This window comes from Dreissena polymorpha, chromosome 2 (genome assembly GCF_020536995.1).
Source record: "Dreissena polymorpha isolate Duluth1 chromosome 2, UMN_Dpol_1.0, whole genome shotgun sequence".
Classification (NCBI taxonomy): domain Eukaryota; kingdom Metazoa; phylum Mollusca; class Bivalvia; order Myida; family Dreissenidae; genus Dreissena; species Dreissena polymorpha.
The window spans coordinates 107,197,644-107,218,566 of NC_068356.1; the positions used below are offsets into that span (position 1 = coordinate 107,197,644).

General features: G+C 39.1%; 1 protein-coding gene across 2 annotated transcripts in view; it reads left to right on the top strand.

Moving 5' to 3' along the window:
- Window positions 1–460: 460 nt before the first annotated feature.
- LOC127868405 (broad substrate specificity ATP-binding cassette transporter ABCG2-like) overlaps window positions 461–20,923 on the top strand; it is a 72,073-nt gene continuing 51,610 nt past the window's right edge. For both annotated transcript variants that reach the window (XM_052410169.1, XM_052410171.1), the window contains exons 1-7: window positions 461–866; window positions 5,042–5,101; window positions 7,293–7,407; window positions 7,725–7,877; window positions 8,834–8,991; window positions 18,520–18,671; window positions 20,721–20,828. In XM_052410169.1, the coding sequence (XP_052266129.1) occupies window positions 631–866; window positions 5,042–5,101; window positions 7,293–7,407; window positions 7,725–7,877; window positions 8,834–8,991; window positions 18,520–18,671; window positions 20,721–20,828 (982 nt within the window). In that variant the 5' untranslated portion in view covers window positions 461–630. The remainder of the gene's footprint in view (window positions 867–5,041; window positions 5,102–7,292; window positions 7,408–7,724; window positions 7,878–8,833; window positions 8,992–18,519; window positions 18,672–20,720; window positions 20,829–20,923) is intronic.

A 20,923-nucleotide genomic window follows, 5' to 3' on the forward strand; every position in this document is an offset into this window, starting at 1 on the left:
AACAAAGACAATGATTGATTGAAAAAGGGCATTTATTTTAAAATGCCATAAAAGAACTAAAGAACAGAAAACAAACTTTTACTGAATGGCATAATGGGCGGTAAAAACCCGCCACAAGGGGAACCTGAAAGGTAACCCCGCCGCCTATATATCGGATATGTGTATGTTACACGTGATTGTTCGTGGTTGACCCGCATTTTAGACAAAATTCGGTTTTCTTTAAAGGGATAGGCACAATGTAGCAACATTTCATACTTGCCAAAACTTATCATTGGTGGTTTATTTGATAATTATTTAAGTAAATTACTAAAGATAAGTACAACACAAACGCACACGAACAAGCGCACACGTCTACACACGTGAAAACGACCGGTAAAATGCAATGAAATTAATTTCTTAATCATAAAACAAGTCGCCCTTTAATCTTTAAATAGTTTCATAACACGGGTGTGTTCACGTGATATAAACAATAGTTCCATTTAATAACCTACGAAATAAAATAAACAAGTTGGTTGCATAATGTAGATGTAGTCAAGCAAAACGTTTAGCTGATCGTGCATAATGTAAACCTTTCGATCTGGAACAATACAACTTGACGCACACATTACATTACCACAGGAAAAATTAATAATGAACGGAACGAAACACCACGATAACTCATACGGCACGAAGCAGGAGTCGACACACGTATGGGTGGAGGTACCTGGAGGTGGGGGCAAACGGGCGGGGGTCGGTAACAAGGTAGAGCCCCTGGAGGCGGGCCAGGGTTCCACCCTGAGCGCGCACGATATCCACTACTCCGTTCCTGTGAAGGAAAAGGCGTGCTCGTGTGCCACCAAGCAGAAGCAAATTCTGAAAGGAATCCAGTAAGTACATCTTTTCTTATTGGCATGTGTATCCGTAATATCGGCCCTATTAATGAATAGAATCTACATCTAAATATTGTAAGTGACAAGATTAAAAAACACACATGCTTTAATTGTCAATATATAGTTAAATGTGTATTCTTGGACATATCAACCAAATTGCATTTAAATCGGCCATGTTCTGACAAAATACTGGGTAGAGATACTAGAGTTTGAGTTAGAGTAAACATGTTGTAAGATAGATCTCTAAATAAATACTATCTTCCTGACCTGGTCCTAAAACTGATACAGCAAGCTGCGAAAAGATGTAACTTTATATATTAAAAGTCTTTGACAAGCATTGTTGATAATATTGGACATGTTGGAAAGGCACTCTGGTTATGCCAAAGACCTATAAAATACATTCTATAGGTCTTTGGTTATGCAGATACTTTGATAACAGATGGCACTGCGATAATAGGAACAACAAAAGTCACGCACGAAAGGTAAGTTCCTAATTTTTTTTAAAAGTTATATCATAAAGATTAGTTTTAGACAAGGCACATGGCCGAGTTTATAAATGGTGTACAGTAACCTTTTTTATTGGGAAGAAAAAAATTAACGGAAGAATGGTAGATTTTTCCTCCCAAATACAGAAAATTTGGTCGGAAAACAGCATGAACTGGATGAAAAATAAAATTTCAACAAAATAAAAAAACGTAATTGTTTGATATTTCAGCATGTAGAGTAGATCTAATCACTGTGCTTCAAATACTGAAATTTTTTTAGTATTCAATGAAATATAAACGAAGAAAGGGCATGTTTTAATAGGTAGCATTCATGAAGTTGCAGACACTTTATTTCCGATAAAGGACACTTCGGATAACAGAGACTTTCAACAAATTGGGCACTCAGATAACCGAGTTTTACCTTCTACATGAAATGCATTTATGTATAGAATCTATTATGGTTATTTTCTTACCAAACATTATGAAGTACGAATCAAAGTGCATAGTCAAGCCCGACACATTGGGAATCTATGCATAACTTAATTACAAACACATGTGGAATATAACCAATGGCGTTGTTCGTTTACAAGAGTTTGTTTATATCTGGTAAAAAGTGTTGACATAGAAGTGCCATTGTCATTGAGATGATCGATTAAAGATGGCATCCCACTCTTTAAAGATGTGATTTTTCTCAAATACATTAGTAAACTACAATGTAACATGTAACATTTATGGATATATTAAGAGACGTAGATCTACGTCTCTGATATATTGAACTTTTATTTCGAAAAGTAAGCACATTATTGGTTTATTTCAAAGTATTTTTATTTTGTTGAAATATGTACTGATCATCCAATTCATGCTGATTATAGATGGAATTTTATCGTTTTTGATTTAACTTTCACATTATGTTGTATCACCTTTCATGCTGGGTATACGGATACTTTGATAACAGATGGCACTTAGATAACAGAGAACAACAAAAGCCACGTGCGAGTGGAGAGTTCTTCAGCTTTTTTACATTTATGTTCTGTTCATTCTGTTTTCAGACATGCAACATTGTTTGGTCGATAAATGGTATAGCACTTTGTATTGCGAAGAAAGAAATTTACAGAAAAACTGTGGATTATATATAAAAAACGATAACATTTCTAACAGTCTCAGCTTTATATGTACAGTGCTCCAGTAGGATTGGAAAAGGGCGGGGGGGGGGGGGGCATTTTTCAAAAGGGCTCTTTCAACATGCAGAATTTTGTCAAAAGGGCACTTTCGAGCCCGTAGTTGTATCTTGCATATATTTATGCCCCCCTTCGAAGAAGAGGGGGTATATTGCTTTGCACATGTCGGTCGGTCCACCAAGTGGTTTCCGAATGATAACTCAAGAACGCTTAGGCCTAGGATCATGAAACTTCATAGGTACATTGATGATGACTCGCAGATGACCCCTATTGATTTTGAGGTCACTAGGTCAAAGGTCAAGGTCACGGTGACCCGAAATAGTAAAATGGTTTCCGGATGATAACTCAAGAACGCATACGCCTAGGATTATGAAACTTCATAGGTAGATTGATCATGACTCGCAGATGACCCCTATTGATTTTGAGGTCACTAGGTCAAAGGTCAAGGTCACGGTGACCCGAAATAGTAAAATGGTTTCCGGATGATAACTCAAGAACGCATACGCCTAGGATCATGAAACTTCATTGGTAGATTGATCATGACTCGCATATGACCCCTATTGATTTTGAGGTCACAAGGTCAAAGGTCAAGGTCACGGTGACCCAAAATAGTAAAATGATTTTCGGATGATAACTCAAGAACGCATACTCCTAGGATTATGAAACTTCATAGGTACATTGATCATGACTCGCAGATGACACCTATTTATTTTGAGGTCACTAGGTCAAAGGTCAAGGTCACGGTGACCCAAAATAGTAAAATGGTTTTCGGATGATAACTCAAGAACGCATATGCCTAGGATCATGAAACTTCATGGGTAGATTGATCATGACTCGCAGATGACCCCTATTGATTTTTAGGTCACTAGGTCAAAGGTCAAGGTCACGGTGACCCGAAATAGTAAAATGGTTTTTTGGATGATAACTCAAAAACGCATATTCCTAGGATTATGAAACTTCATGGGTAGATTGATCATGACACGCAGATGACCCCTATTGATTTTGAGGTCACTAGGTCAAAGGTCAAGGTCACAGTGACCGAAAATAGTTAAATGGTTTCCGGATGATAACTCAAGAACGCTTACGCCTAGGATCATGAAACTTCATAGGTAAATTGATCATGACTCACGGATGACCCATATTGATTTTCAGGTCACTACGTCAAAGGTCAAGGTCACGGTGACCCGAAACAGTAAAATTGTTTCCGGATGATAACTCAAGAACGCTTTTGCCTAGGATCATGACACTTCATAGGTACATTGATCATGACTCGCAGATGACCCCTATTGATTTTCAGATAACTAGGTCAAAGGTCAAGGTCACAGTGACAAAAAACGTATTCACACAATGGCTGCCACTACAACGGACAGCCCATATGGGGGGCATGCATGTTTTACAAACAGCCCTTGTTTTTTATGTCCCCCACTATAGTAGTGGGGGACATATTGTTTTTGCCCTGTCTGTTGGTCTGTTGGTTGGTTGGTTTGCGCCAACTTTAACATTTGCAATAACTTTTGCAATATTGAAGATAGCAACTTGATATTTGGCATGCATATGTATCTCATGGAGCTGCACATTTTGAGTGGTGAAAGGTCAAGGTCATCCTTCAAGGTCAAAGGTCAAATATATGGGTCAAAATCGCTCATTTAATGTACACTTTTGCAGTATTTCAATATTCAAGATAGCAACTTGATATTTGGCATGCATGTGTATCTCATGGAGCTGCACATTTTGAATGGTGAAAGGTCAAGGTCAAGGTCATCCTTCAAGGTCAGATGTCAAATATATGTGGCCAAAATCGCTCATTTTATGAGTACTTTTGCAATATTGAAGATAGCAACTTGATATTTGGCATGCATGTGTATCTCATGGAGCTGCACATTTTGAGTGGTGAAAGGTCAAGGTCAAGGTCATCCTTCAAGGTCAGAGGTCAAATATATGTGGCCCAAATCGCTTATTTTATGAATACTTTTGCAATATTGAAGATAGCAACTTGATATTTGGCATGCATGTGTATCTCATGGAGCTGCACATTTTAAGTGGTAAAAGGTCAAGGTCAAGGTCATCCTTCAAGGTCAAATATATGGGTCAAAATTGCTCATGTAATGTCACTTCTGCAATATTGAAGCTAGCAATTTTATATTTGAAATGCATGTGTATCTCATGGAGCTGCACATTTTGAGTGGTGAAGGGTCAAGGTCAAGGTCATTCTTCAAGGTCAAACATCATATAGGGGTCAAGGTCATCCTTCGAGGTCAAACATCATATAGGGGGACATTGTGTTTCACAAACACATCTTGTTTATGTTATTAATAATTGTTGGAATATTATTGCGATTATTATTAAAGCATGCACATAGAATGTCTACAAGGAGGAATAAATTAATTACAATGTAATAAGAGATTTATAAATTAAAATATTCAGAGCTGAGACTGTTAGGAGTGACTTTTCTTGAAATCAACAATATTTACCTCAATCATAAGTAACTTGTATTCTGTTGTTCTTTCAGTGGCCTATTTCGACCAGGGATGAATGCCATCCTAGGTCCAACAGGCAGCGGTAAATCATCGTAAGTGCACTTCTATGCTGTACTGGCTATCTAAATGATTTATACAAAAACATGTGATTTGTTTGACAGATGAATTCGATGATGTTTTTGTTTACTTGTACATATTGTTGATTCAGTCAATCAGACAGTCTAGTCATATTACATTCATTGAAAGATTTTTTAAATAATGATCATCTCATGTCATTGAAATCACTTCCCAAAACGCATTAAGTGCTGTTAAAAACTGAAAGTATGGCATAGCAGTATCATTCTCATTCAAAGTAACCGACACTAAAAGCTTTTAAAATTTAAAATTGAAATTGGCACTTTTATAGAACATGTTTTATGTGACGAAGTGTCAACTTGCATAAATGCTGAAAGTTTGCAAAAAAATTGCAATTTGATGCCTGTTTTGTCAACATAGACAGCCTTTTATCTTCCATTGCCTTCTAATAACAACACTCGCTACCAAAGTGTTGTTGTTCACACCTTATCAGCGACAAAGATCTATGACTTTGTCATGTGCTCTTACTATGTCGTTATGACTGGGCTGCACATGTTTCATGCTACCAGAAATTAACTTGTCGATATTTTGTTATAATTTATGAGAAAATTGCCTGATTAATTTAACTATTGTATTATCCTAATGCAGTCATAAGACATACAAATGAAAATGCACTGATAACTGAACGGAAATTGTACCAACCAGTCAAGCATGCACAAGCAGAGACTGTGATGCATTGCCACCAGCGCAGGTATCGCCCTTATCAACACCCTATGATATGTTTTCTCACAGTGGGCCGCTTTTATCACAGTAAAGGCAGTTACTGCAATCACATTCGTTAGCATCAAAAAAGACACACAAAAGATGCTATGACATCAGTGTAAAGAAACAACAACAATGCAGTTTAAAATGTTTACTTTTTTCACCACAAAACGACTGACTCGTGATGGCTATTCTCAGGTTATATATGGCTTTGGGAGTTACATATAGTGACAGTTGGCTGTTGTTGACGTTATTCTCAGATGTAATATAGAAGGATTTTTGTTGGGGCGAATCCAGACCGACAGTTGACGGTTGTATTTAGGTGACTGTTTAGTCAGGTTGTACTTCAAATATTCTTTTATGAAATCTCAATGTTCTGGAGTTAAATATCTGGTGTATAACATGGGGTGGTGGTCATCTACAAAGTTTGTTCAAATGATGTCCATGAGATCAAAATTGGTCCTGCACTGGGGGTTTCTTGTTTTGCTTTTAAGTATATTGTGAAAACTCTGCAAGTTGTTTTTTTTTAAATCGCAAGGTTTTGAATTAATCATGTAGCATATGGTAAGTATGCTGGTCCTCTACCAAGTTTGTTCAAATCATGCACCAGGGGTCAAAACCAGCCAGGCCCAAAGATGGCACTTAGCCTAGAAAATGTGAAGATCAGCATTTTGACCAAGTTTTATCAAGATGGAGTTATAAATAAGCCTCAAGGGTTTTCTAACATTTCTAGTTTTTTGACACACATGACCAACATTCCTAATTTTATTAGATTGAGTCCTACATGTATATATATTCTTAAGAGTGGTAACATTATATTAATAGGCTTATTTCAAATTTTACCAGGCGACCTAGTTTTTGGATGCGTAGGACTCTGATTCGAATTAGGCCATGATATTGTGTAAATAAACATTCTGACTTTAATTCACTAAGATTGAGTCCTAAATTTGTCCTAATGGAGTGATAACAAGTTTTTCTTAAATTTGAGTGGGTGACCTATTTTGCGACCCAAGTGATACAGTTTCAAACGCAGCGAAGATATTGTCAAGCTAAATATCTGATTAAGATTTATCAAGATCGGATGAAAATTGTAGTCTAGAGTAGTAAAAAATAACTTACTACAAATGACCAAATGAGAAGACTGAGCGGGGCGATAAATTCTGTCATGTGACGTCAAAGGTCAAGGTTGCTCTTAGTGAGCAAAAGTCAGATTTTGTCATAAACAGTTTGTTTGTGACAAAGTATTGACACTGAAGCGGAATGTGGGTGCATCTGTGTCAGGAGGACACATCTCATGTTTCTTTTTTTTGGAGGGTGTGTGTATGTCCCTGAATTTATAAATGATAATAAGACAATGTAAAGTTGGGGCCTTCCCAGTGGTACACCCTTACATGAGTTAACCAGGGGTTGATGCCATTTCTGTCAGACATAGTTGTCATGTTGCAGGCTGCTGGATGTACTGGCAGGCAGGAAGGATCCTGAGGGTTTGTCCGGTACCCTGCTACTGGATGGACAACCCTTGCCTGAAAACTTCAAGTGCATGGTCGGCTACGTCGTACAGGTACAAACACAGATATGTGTATCATAGGTCACAGTGTTAGTGCACATACACAATATCAATGTATGGTCAAAAACGACTCATTTATGTTGGCAATGAAGTCTCCAAATAATTTAAAAAACATTTAAATATTCAGATGTTCATTAAATAATGGGTCAATTTATTTGGATACCCAATAAACGTACAAACAAAATTTTCTGTCTATGGTTTGATGATCACCTCAAAAAGTTAGATAATTGAACAAATTATCTTCTGACCAAATGAATAAGGTGTGCTCATCCTATTGATGTCAATAAGCTAGACTTGCTGGCTGGTTGTAGGATGATGTGGTGATGGGGACCCTGAGTGTTCGTGAGAACTTCCACTTTTCTGCGGCCCTGCGACTGCCCAGCTCAGTGACCCCAAAAGAACGGGAGGAGCGAGTCAACAAGGTGATAGAGGAGCTGGGACTGCAGCATTGTGCAGACACGAAGGTGAGAGGCTGTGAATAGTACCGGGCTAGACAGGGACTGCAGCATTGTGCAGACACGAAGGTGAGAGACTGTGTATAGTACCTGGCTAGACAACTCAGGTGTTGTGCCATGTATTGAATTGAACTTTTTTAGCAGCAACAACTAGAGGGTATGTAACTGAATACCAATACAACTACAGCATAAAATTATTCATCATTTGAAGCACATAACAGTACTTAAACAAATAATGAGTTCCTTGTATTATTGATGTGTTCTATGATATAGGCTTAAAGTATCACAGTCGGTTTCATTTAAGAGATATAAATAATACAACACAAGTCATTAATTTGATTTTCTTTACACATTTCATTATTTGCAAAATTTAGATACGAAAAATATATAAAAATTACAGGTGTCCGATAATTACAGACCCAAATTAAGGTGTCCAAAAATTATAATAATATAAAAAATATAAATAAAATTATAATAATATTGAAAAAAAAGCAAACAATCAATGTACAATAATTGTCTTGTGATTAACTCTTCATTTTCTGTTTAAAAAAAATAAATACCTTTCACAGATTTGCTTACTCTTGCCTGAAATGATATAGAGGAAACAAGTAAAAACAGAAAACATACCGGCTTCCTTAATAGGACGACAATGTTTCAAATGCTGTTGTGTGAATCCTTTATTTTCTACCAGTATACATGGTTATTTACCCAATAAGGCAAATGTAATGGTCCATTGCCCACAGGCATGCATCTGCCAGGTTTTATGACCTTAATCCGGTTATAAAAATCCATGATCAATGTGACACGAGATAAGCGAAAACAGGGGCGAAGAATTACCAGTAGCGCTGTAGAAATATACTGTCTGAGAATTAAGAGAAATAAAATATGGACAAAAACCTGTATGTCCGAAAATTAAGAGTCACAATATTGTCTGGTATTTATTTATGTATATGCTGCCTTTCCAGTGTGGAAATGAGTTTATCCGGGGTATATCTGGTGGTGAGAGGAAGCGGTGCAACATCGGCATGGAGCTCATCATCTCCCCACCACTGCTTTTCCTTGATGAGCCCACCACGGGCTTGGATGCCAACACTGCCGGCACTGTCATGCTGCTCCTGAAAAAGTACGCCTTACACACTACAACACTGGGTAGTGGGCTGGGGTGGTTGATGCCTTACACACTACAACACTAGACAGTGGGCTGGGGTGGTTGCTGCCTAATACTCTACAACACTGGGCAGTGGGCTGGGGTGGTTGATGCCTTACACACTACAACACTGGGCAGTGGGCTGGGTTGGTTGCTGCCTAATAGTCTACAACACTGGGCTGTGGGCTGGGTTGGTTGCTGCCTAATACACTACAACACTGGGCAGTGGGCTGGGGTGGTTGCTGCCTAATACTCTACAACACTGGGCAGTGAGCTGGGGTGGTTGATGCCTTACACACTACAACACTGGACAGTGGGCTGGTGTGGTTGCTGCCTAATACTCTACAACACTGGGCAGTGAGCTGGGGTGGTTGCTGCCTAATACTCTACAACACTGGGCAGTGGGCTGGGATGGTTGCTGCCTAATACTCTACAACACTGGGCAGTGGGCTGGGTGGTTGCTGCCTAATACTCTACAACACTGGACAGTGGGCTGGGGTGGTTGATGCCTTACACACTACAACACTGGGCAGTGAGCTGGGTTGGTTGCTGCCTTACACACTACAACACTGGGCAGTGGGCTGGGGTGGTTGCTGCCTAATACTCTACAACACTGGACAGTGGGCTGGGTTGGTTGCTGCCTAATACTCTACAACACTGGGCAGTGGGCTGGGGTGGTTGATGCCTTACACACTACAACACTGGGCAGTGGGCTGGGGTGGTTGCTGCCTAATACTATACAACACTGGATAGTGGGCTGGGGTGGTTGCTGCCTAATTCTCTACAACACTGGATAGTGGGCTGGGGTGGTTACTGCCTAATACTGTACAACACTGGACAGTGGGCTAGGGTGGTTGCTGCCTAATACTCTACAAAACTGGGCAGTGAGCTGGGGTGGTTGCTGCCTAATACTCTACAACACTGGGCAGTGGGCTGGGGTGGTTGCTGCCTAATACTCTACAACACTGGGCAGTGGGCTGGGTGGTTGCTGCCTAATACTCTACAACACTGGACAGTGGGCTGGGGTGGTTGATGCCTTACACACTACAACACTGGGCAGTGAGCTGGGTTGATTGCTGCCTTACACACTACAACACTGGGCAGTGGGCTGGGGTGGTTGCTGCCTAATACTCTACAACACTGGGCAGTGGGCTGGGGTGGTTGATGCCTTACACACTACAATACTGGGCAGTGGGCTTGGGTGGTTGCTGCCTAATACTCTACAACACTGGGTAGTGGGCTGGGGTGGTTGCTGCCTAATACTCTACAACACTGGGCAGTGGGCTGGGGTGGTTGCTGCCTAATACTCTACAACACTGGACAGTGGGCTGGGTTCGTTGCTGCCTTACACACTACAACGCTGGGCAGTGGGCTGGGTTGGTTGATGCCTAATACTCTACAACACTGGACAGTGGGCTGGGTTGGTTGCTGCCTTACACACTACAACACTGGGCAGTGGGCTGGGGTGGTTGATGCCTAATACTCTACAACACTGGGCAGTGGGCTGGGGTGGTTGATGCCTTACACACTACAACACTGGGCAGTGGGCAGGGGTGGTTGCTGCCTAATACTCTATAACTCTGGGCAGTGGGCTGGGGTGGTTGCTGCCTAATACTCTACAGCACTGGGCAGTGGGCTGGTGTGGTTGATGCCTTACACACTACAACACTGGGCAGTGGGCTGGATGGTTGCTGCCTAATACTCTACAGCACTGGGCAGTGGGCTGGGATGGTTGCTGCCTTACACACTACAACACTGGGCAGTGGGCTGGGGTGGTTGCTGCCTAATACTCTACAACACTGGACAGTGGGCTGGGGTCGTTGATGCCTTACACACTACAACACTGGGCAGTGGGCTGGGTTGGTTGATGCCTAATACTCTACAACAATGGGCAGTGGGCTGGGGTGGTTGATGCCTTACACACTACAACACTGGGCAGTGAGCTGGGGTGGTTGCTGCCTAATACTCTACAACACTGGGCAGTGGGCTGGGGTGGTTGCTGCCTAATACACTACAACACTGGGCATTGGGCTGGGGTGGTTGCTGCCTAATACTCTACAGCACTGGGCAGTGAGCTGGGGAGGTTGCTGCCTAATACACTACAACACTGGGCAGTGGGCTGGGTTGGTTGCTGCCTAATACTCTACAACACTGGGCAGTGGGCTGGGGTGGTTGATGCCTTACACACTACAACACTGGGCAGTGGGCTGGGTTGGTTGCTGCCTAATACTCTACAACACTGGGCAGTGGGCTGGGGTGGTTGATGCCTTACACACTACAACACTGGGCAGTGGGCTGGGGTGGTTGCTGCCTAATACTCTACAACACTGGGCAGTGGGCTGGGTCGGTTGCTGCCTAATACTCTACAACACTGGGCAGTGGGCTGGGGTGGTTGATGCCTTACACACTACAACACTGGGCAGTGGGCTGGGTTGGTTGCTGCCTAATACTCTACAACACTGGGCAGTGGGCTGGGGTGGTTGCTGCCTAATACTCTACAACACTGGGCAGTGGGCTGGGTGGTTGCTGCCTAATACTCTACAACACTGGGCAGTGGGCTGGGGTGGTTGATGCCTTACACACTACAACACTGGGCAGTGGGCTGGGTTGGTTGCTGCCTAATACTCTACAACACTGGGCAGTGGGCTGGGGTGGTTGCTGCCTAATACTCTACAACACTGGGCAGTGGGCTGGGTGGTTGCTGCCTAATACTCTACAACACTGGGCAGTGGGCTGGGGTGGTTGATGCCTTACACACTACAACACTGGGCAGTGAGCTGGGTTGGTTGCTGCCTTACACACTACAACACTGGGCAGTGGGCTGGGGTGGTTGCTGCCTAATACTCTACAGCACTGGGCAGTGGGCTGGGGTGGTTGCTACCTAATACTCTACAACACTGGGCAGTTGGCTGGGGTGGTTGCTACCTTACACACTACAGAACCGGACAGTGGGCTGGGGTGGTTGCTACCTTACTAACTACAACACTTGGCAGTGGGCTGGGGTGGTTGCTACCTTACTAACTTCAACACTGGGCAGTGGGCTGGGGTGGTTGATGCCTTACATACTACAACACTGGGCAGTAGTCTTCTGTTCATATTGCACACAGAAAGACATCTGGAATAAATTTCATCAATTTTTCTTAAGCACAATGAAATTCATTTCTCATTATTTTGCAATGCACATTCTATATGTGGTCACCTTGCTTTAGTGGTCAGTCCAGATTCCCCATGACAAAAAATAACAATTATTGCACCTGAGTATAACGGTCACCTGCTGCTAGATGCCAGTTCATTATGCCCCCCTTCGAAGAAGAGGGGGTATATTGCTTTGCTCATGTTTGTAGGTCGGTACGTCCACCAGGTGTCGGTACGTCCGTCCACCAGGTGGTTTCCGGATGATAACTCAAGAACGCTTGGACCTAGGATCATGAAACTTCATAGGTACATTGATCATGACTCACAGATGACCCCTATTGATTTTGAGGTCACTAGGTCAAAGGTCAAGGTCACGGTGACTCGAAATAGTAAAATGGTTTTGAATGAAAATTCAACTTATGCATACGCGGCCAACAGGGCACACTCTGAACAATATTACTGAAGCAACTGGTCTGTAATCCTAAATCTATAATTATCAGTCCAATGAAACATCATCCTTTTAGTAAAATACAGTGGATCAGTAAAAATATTATCAGAATATGAGATTTTTTGTATATTTTGTATATTAAATATTGTGTTAATGTTTAATTTTTTGTTGATTAATATAAATATAAGCAGGACAGGGGAGGTAATACACTACAGGGGAAACAAATGCAATAAGTTAAAATTTATTGTTACAGATTTGCCTCCCTTGTAATATATTTAAATTTTACCAAATGTAAGGCTAACAGCATTTTTGTAATGCATACTACTACTACTACTACTACTACTGCTGCTGCTGCTGCTGCTGCTGCTGCTGCTGCTGCTGCTGCTGCTGCTGCTGCTGCTACTACTACTACTTCTACTACTACTACTACTACTACTACTACTACTACTACTTCTACTACTACTACTACTACTACTTCTACTGCTACTACTACTACTACTACTACTACTACTACTACTACTACTACTACTACTACTACTACTACTACTACTTCTACTACTACTCTACTACTACTACTACTACTACTACCTACTACTACTACTACTACTACTTCTACTACTACTACTACTACTACTACTACTACTACTACTACTACTACTACTACCACTTCTACTACTACTACTACTACTATTTCTTCTGCCACCTACTACTACTACTCTATTACTACTACTACTACTACTACTACTACTACTACTACTACTACTACTACTACTACTACTACAGCTACTACTACTACTACTACTACTACTACTACTACTACTACTACTACTACTACTACCTACTACTACTAGAACTACTACTACTACTACTACTACTACTACTTCTACTACTACTCTACTACTACTACTACTACTACTACTACTACTACTACTACTACTACTACTACTACTACTACTACTACTACTTCTACTACTACTACTACTACTACTACTACTACTACTACTACTACTACTTCTACTACTTCTAACGTATTCACACAATGGCTGCTACTACAACTTATAGCCCATATAGGGGGGCATGCAAGTTTTACAAACAGCCCTTGTTTCCCACTATAAGCCATTTTTACCTGTGTTAAGCGGTTAAGAGGCAGTCATTTTGAAGCGCAAAAAGTAAACATTGAAATAAATCTAATTTGTTGTCTTTTAACTTTGATGTAATAAGGTCTATTGTGCATCTATTTTGTGGTTAAAGAATCTGATTGCGGTAACAACATTTGATAAAATTAATGTTGCCAAATGTGAGAAAACATATACTGTGAAACCATTTATTTACGCCAGCATGAAATTTCGTCATTTTTATAAAAATGACGTTTTCATCAGCACTTAAATTCGCCAATTCCTGACTTTGAAAAAATAAAAATGCTTTAGTCAATATCCGATTTGACGTTTGTCCGAAATATATCGCTGTTGCGATAAATCGTAGTAGGGAAAGAGAGAGGACACTTGAGAGTCACTTGCAGGAGGTGGGGCCTGTTTGTCACATATCAATATACTAGTCTTTTGTTATCAGGTGATCGATAATTGGCCCCCATTAGTGTATCATTATTAAGAGTAGCGGATTAGTGGGACCGAATAACCTTTCACGAGTGTTTGAAACAATGAAACCAATTGCCAATTGGTCTTATTCATTTATTATCATCGCAAAACTAATAACAATCTTACCTTTATCGGCGCAAATTAGAGAAGATGCGAAGATTATTGGTTAAAATTAGTGTTAGCAAACTATTTGGGCAATTTTCAATAAAGTTTAAAGAGTTTTGCATCGTAAATATTTGATCACTTTAAGTACAATAATTTTCTGAAGTGTAAAATTAACAGCGCATTATGGGACAGCGGTTTCATAGGGCACAGTTTAGATTTAATTGTGAGTTAAAATTAGATTGAATGCAATAGAATACAAAGCAATGTTTTATTACGTCATACTCAGTCATTCGAAAAACGTGCTTTCCGGGGATTTTCTGAAAATCGCGCAAAAATATAAGTGAATTTTTGTAAACAAATACCCTACGTTTGGATGGAACTAATCGTCATGATTGCTTATTTCTCTTTACCTGTAACGTTGTCAATTACTACAAGTAAAACTGATTTGAAACATGTATCGTAAAGCTTGTCAAAGCTGTCAATAATTAAAATATCAATAGCCCATAAACAAAGCACAGGCTATTTTTACATCTTTATTGTAGTTAAACGCAAACAACCAAACACAAATTAAAATGTTCTGTATAAATTTGTAATCTATGCGGAGGATGTATATAAGTCAGGTGTTGATCACACATAATCATCTTTTAATTTCGTTTATTGTCTTTGATCCGGATCCACTGCGTGGAGGCTGTATAGTTTGCAACAACATTGAAAAATACAATTCACACAATGGGTAATTAAGTTGTTAACAATTAGCGCTAATCATTACTATACTACCTTAACGAAGTCAACGCAGTCGATACAGCTGTACTGCACTCGCATTTTAGAGCAATGTCACGTGTCAGTTAAGTACACTGTGTTATCTACACCCTTTTGTGTCAAAACCGGATTAATCTTGATTACAAAACAAAGGAAGTATGTATGCGTGGATTACGTTGGATTTTTGGGCCTCATGCCTTTGGTAATTCAGTCTTGTTCAAATATGGGACATAATTGTTCGTTAGGATCTTGAATTCGTCAATCGGTCGACTGACTGAAAACACAAAAATTAATGCCTGACGATTAATAATGGTTTCACAGTATTAGGGTGTTGAGAAGGTTTGTTTTACTGTGATAATTATGGGGATTTTTTCAAAACAGATTGATCAGAATAAGTTAAATAATTTAATTATCACAAATTGAATGATTTCTCATGAGTACTTAAAAATGTTATTATAGAAATAACATTACTAAATATGCATTTGAAAATAATGTATTCGGATCAATCTTTAACCGAGCTTTCTACTATACACATCAATTTTACATCCAGTCAATTGAGAATGAATGTATTTGGTTTGAAACATCTATGTTATAAAACATAGTACAGTCAGTCAACCAGTTTAGAATAACCCGGCAAAAAACGTTAATTCTTTTGACCACAATAATTTTTTTCGCGATTTAGTGTCAATGTGAAAAGATGTAAAAATAAAGGGTAAAATTTATTTCGTATGATAACAGATTAGGCCAGACGGAATATGCAGTTTTTTGTCAAAAATAGCCAATTTAAATTCACCCTTCGGAAAATTATTAAAATCATTCACCTTACCAAATTAGTATTTTAAAACATTGTCATGGCATTTGTTTTCAATCAGTAAAAAGTTTATTTGAAAATGATAAAGCCTTCTATTATCCATATGCACATTTGAAAACATAACTCATTCAATAAGTTCCGGTTAACTTTTTGCTGCATTTATCCCCCCTGTAAGCATAATACAAAAGCTTTCTTGCTAAAACTTTGTTAATTTATTCCTTTACCTAATGTATACCTTAGACACTTATCATTTTGTTTTTATTGCGGCATTATGGAAAATTAAATAAAAATTAATCGGAACTGCTGATTATCCGGAACTGGTTGACAAACTGTACTTACCTAAGTTGTGCTAAGCTTGTGGTTGTTTCACTAAAAATGATATTTGTGTGATGTTTGTACAAAGTAGGTTTTAAATGCTCTTGGTGTTTGTTTCTTAGAATGAATATGATACTTTTATATGACCAGCCTTATTAAAAGTGGTCATCTGACTATAGAAGCCACTTTGACCACTTAAAAGACAAGCTGCTGTACACTGTATGGACTTAATGTATTGACACATGTTAACAATTGTTTCACTACAAGTCATTCGATTTAAAAACCATTTCTTGAATGGATCATTTTGTGTGTTTAAAACTTGTTATATTTAAATCGCTCCCCTAAAGATGACCATAAATGTTTCAATAATCTTCGTCTATTCTGGAAGTCATCTTTACAGACAAAGGATACTGATGATACTGATGTATTGTACATTGAAATTCTCAACAGCTGGGTTGACATGTATTTAATTTTATGTAAAATATTTTTATAAATTATAAAGCATCATGATATATTAAAACTGAAGTAAACCACTTGATGGTGTCATTTTATATTGTGTACATGTGTGTAACATGCTGGTAATTTTTTTTTCGGAAGCTAATTAATTAGAAATACATGTTTAGAAGCATTTGAGACATAGTATGTGACAGGTATATTATGCAAAGAGAAACTGTTTTTGAAGGCATTTCAACAAGCAGGTTTTGTTTACTGTATGAGGACACCATTATTATGTAAAACATGTTGTTATGTTTTTAAGCACAATGTGCTCAAGGTAAGCTTTTGTGATCCCCTTTTGTCCATTGTCCGTTCTGCCTTGTTAAAACTCTAGAGGCCACATTAATTTTCCAATCTTCATGAAATTTGGTCAGAAGATTTGTGCCATTGATATCTTGGGCAAGTTCGAAAATGGTTCCGGTTGCTTGAAAAACATGGCCAACAGAGAATTGGGCATTTTTTCTTAAATGACTATTGTTAAACCTTCTTAACACTCCAGAGGCCACATTTATGACCAATCTCCATGAAACTTAGTCAGTAGATTTGTCCCAATGATATCTTGGACATGTTCCCAAAATGGTTCTGGTTGGTTGAAAAACATGGCCACCAGGTGGCGGGGCATTTTTCCTTATATGGCTTCAGTAAAATATTGTTAATATTCTAAAGGCCAAATTTATTGTCTGATCATCATGAAACTTGGTCAAAAGATTTTCCCCAATGATATCTTGGACCAGTTAGAAATTGGTTCCACTTGCTTGAAAATGTGCTGCCAGGGGCGGGGCATTTTTCCTTAAATGGCTTGTTCTTTTGCATCTCAGGTGAGCGACTTTGGGCCTTTCAGGCCCTCTTGTTATACGCCCGTTTTTAAAAACGGGACGTATTATAGTTTCACCATTGGCGGGCGGGCGGCGGGCGGGCAGTGGGCGGGCGGCGCGCAGCATCCACAGCAGTGTCAGCTCTCTAGTTCAAATAGTTTTCAATCGATCTTTACCAAACTTGGTCAGAAGTTGTGTCTAGACAATATCTAGGTCAAGTTCAAATATGGGTCATTCCGGGTAAAAAACTAGGTCACAGGGTCACTAAGTGCATTTCAAGGATTAAGCATGGTGTCCGCTCTCCCTTATTGAAGTAGTTTTCACCCGATCTTCACCAAATTTGGTCAGAAGTTGTGTCTAGATGATATGTAGGTCAAGTTCAAATATGGGTCATGCCGGGTTAAAAACTAGGTCACGAGGTTACTTAGTGCATTTCAAGAATTTAGCATGGTGTCTGCTCTCTAATTGAAGTAGTTTTCATCTGATCTTCACCTCATTTGGTCAGAAGTTGTGTCAAGATGATATGTAGTTCTTTAAATATGGGTCATGCCGGGTCAAAAACGTGGTCACGAGGTCACATAGTGCATTTCAAGCATTTAGCATGGTGTCCGCTCTCTAATTGAAGTAGTTTTCATCTAATCTTCACCTAATTTGGTCAGAAGTTGTGTCTAGATGATATGTAGGTCAAGTTCGAATATGGGTCATGCCGGGTCAATAACTAGGTCTCGAGGTCACTTAGTGCATTTCAAGCATTGAGCATGGTGTCCAAAACCTTCGAACCGGCGTATCTTGTGACAGTTTGGCACTCTTGTTTATTATCTTTTCCATTTTTTGTTCATGATACCTTTTAATGTTTGCTTAAAACATTTATATTTTATTGGCATTAAAAGAATGCAGTATTAATAGATCTAAGTATCAATAGATCTAAACACCATATGCAATGTTTTTAAAGGTTTTCTGGAGTGATACGCATTACCTTTCAGCGGTCTGTCTATCTGACTGATTTATGTTGCATGTATGCTGTAGGTTGTCAATGAAAGGACGTACAATCATATTCTCCATCCACCAGCCCCGCTACAGCATCTATCGTCTGATAGATGGCCTCATGCTATTGTCGATGGGGGAGACCATTTACCATGGGCCGTGTGAAGAGTCCTTGACATTTTTCAAGAACATTGGTAGGGAAGCAAGCTATGTGGCTGCCATGTGGCTACCGTCAGGCCTGAGTAACCTTGATCCAAGAATGAGTCCACGTTATTCAATCAATAAAGAGATTATTGCAAGGAAAAACTCCTAATACCATCTTTATCCTAATAAACGCGCACAGGCGCGATGCAAATCACAAAGGGGGCACATTTATTTCATCCCCCTGTAGGTATAATATGAGTCAACACCTAAAATGTGTTTACCGGTATTTGCTTAATGTTCCAAGTTCATTGAGCAATTGTAAACATATCACAATTAGTTTTAGCAGAATACTACACCCTACTACCATGCGAGATGAAAGGGCCATTGACGATATGACTGTAGTGAGAACTGTAACAGTACCCGTGGCCAAGATAGCAACAGTGTTTGTGAAGGTTTATGGTTACGTTAGATACTTTATTAACCAGACCAAAATATTTTCTGGTTGAATTGAGCCTAGCAATCAAATTAAGTGAAGTGACATAGCAATCTACCCGGTATGTGTAAAATGTAAGCCCTGTGTTACGGCCCAGCGTACCGCATATTGAACAACCTGGGTAGATCCGTATTTTAAACGCACTGTGTCAAAAAAAAAACATTGTAACATGAATTTGACATTTAAAACTGAAAACATCGATACAATAATAAAATTGCCTGCATGTTGGAGTTTAATTCTAACATCAATATGTTCCAAATATATATGTTATTATTATTATTAAAGTTTTATTTCTATTAGGTTCTTGCCAATTACCTTGTTGATAAAAAAAGAATTTTCTGTCAATAAAATGCAATTACTTTACCCCTTAGCAGCCGAGAAATGGGGACGCTATTTTGATCACTCTTTCAATTTATTATACGTTAGGGGCGCTTTTATTAGGGAGGGAGCATTTATTAGGATAAAGATGGTACTCTGTAAAGCATTTTTTTATAAAGGAAGAAACGACAGTAGAGAGTGCTTTACCCAACTGCACTTTCATGCTTGGTAAATAACCCTGTCAAACCTATAATTATTATGACATAAAAATTAAAACAGAAAAATCTAGTGAAACTTGGGGGGGGGGGGGGATTTGTAAGTCTGACTTGTAATATTAGCTCAAGTGCAACTTTTTACCACAGGTTGATATTTCTTCTGTCTGTACATGATAACAAGCATACACTGATAGTTTTGATAGTGTAATGTTGAAGTTGTTTGAATGATGATGATTATGATGATGATGATGATGATGATGATGATGATGATGATGATGATGATGATGATGATGATGATGATGATGATGATGGTGGTGATGATGGTGATGATTAAGGTGATGATGATGATGATGATGATGATGATGATGATGATGATGATGATGATGATGATGATGATGATGATGATGATGATGATGATGATGATGATGATGATGTGAACTTGAAGTACCTTATAACACTTTGGAAGTCAGATTTCATGCCTAATAATCATGAACCTTGCAAAAGGTATAATTTTGTTAAATTGATATCCATGTTTAGTTCGAAAATCGCTTCAGTAGGTTTAGATCCGCACATATTTTTACTTTATGATAATATTGTTTATAAGCAAGAAATCAATTGTTTACTTATCATGATGCAATTTGCTCAGTACCTTTGTTTTTTACATTATCATAAATTTCTAGGGAGAGTATACACATTTTCTGATAAAATACCTGGCTTCCTTAGATGATGCAGTTTTCCTGGTTGACATGATTTGCATGTGTGTTAGACTTTTTTTATTATAATGTCAAAACAATCAATGTTTGGGATGAAAATATATTTTCTTTGGGTCTCAAGTGAGCCTTTTGCTCTTTTTTTTTTTAAGGAAGTTGCCCCTTTTTGGCCTTTTTAAATGACCTTTCATAGCTATTTTATAGCTAATGTGACAACTTTGTTTAACGAATCCGATGGGCCATGATGTGTTCATGAGTTGTAGTTCAGTCTATGATATTCTGTATTAAAAGTCTTGTACATGCTTTTGCATGGTGTTGGATTGCATGGCGTGCTTTATATTGTACATTTCTTTTCCTCTGCAGGATACACCATAGAGGAGCACAATAACCCCCCGGACTTCTTCCTGGACGTCATCAATGGTGACCCAAATGTCGCAACATCCAACATCCGTGAAATGATTGCCTCCACAGGTAACCTCCATACTGCCCTTTATCTAGAATTCTACTCAGAAAACATTGTACACATTTATAAATACCTTTGTAGACAGCATAAGAAAAAAATGACG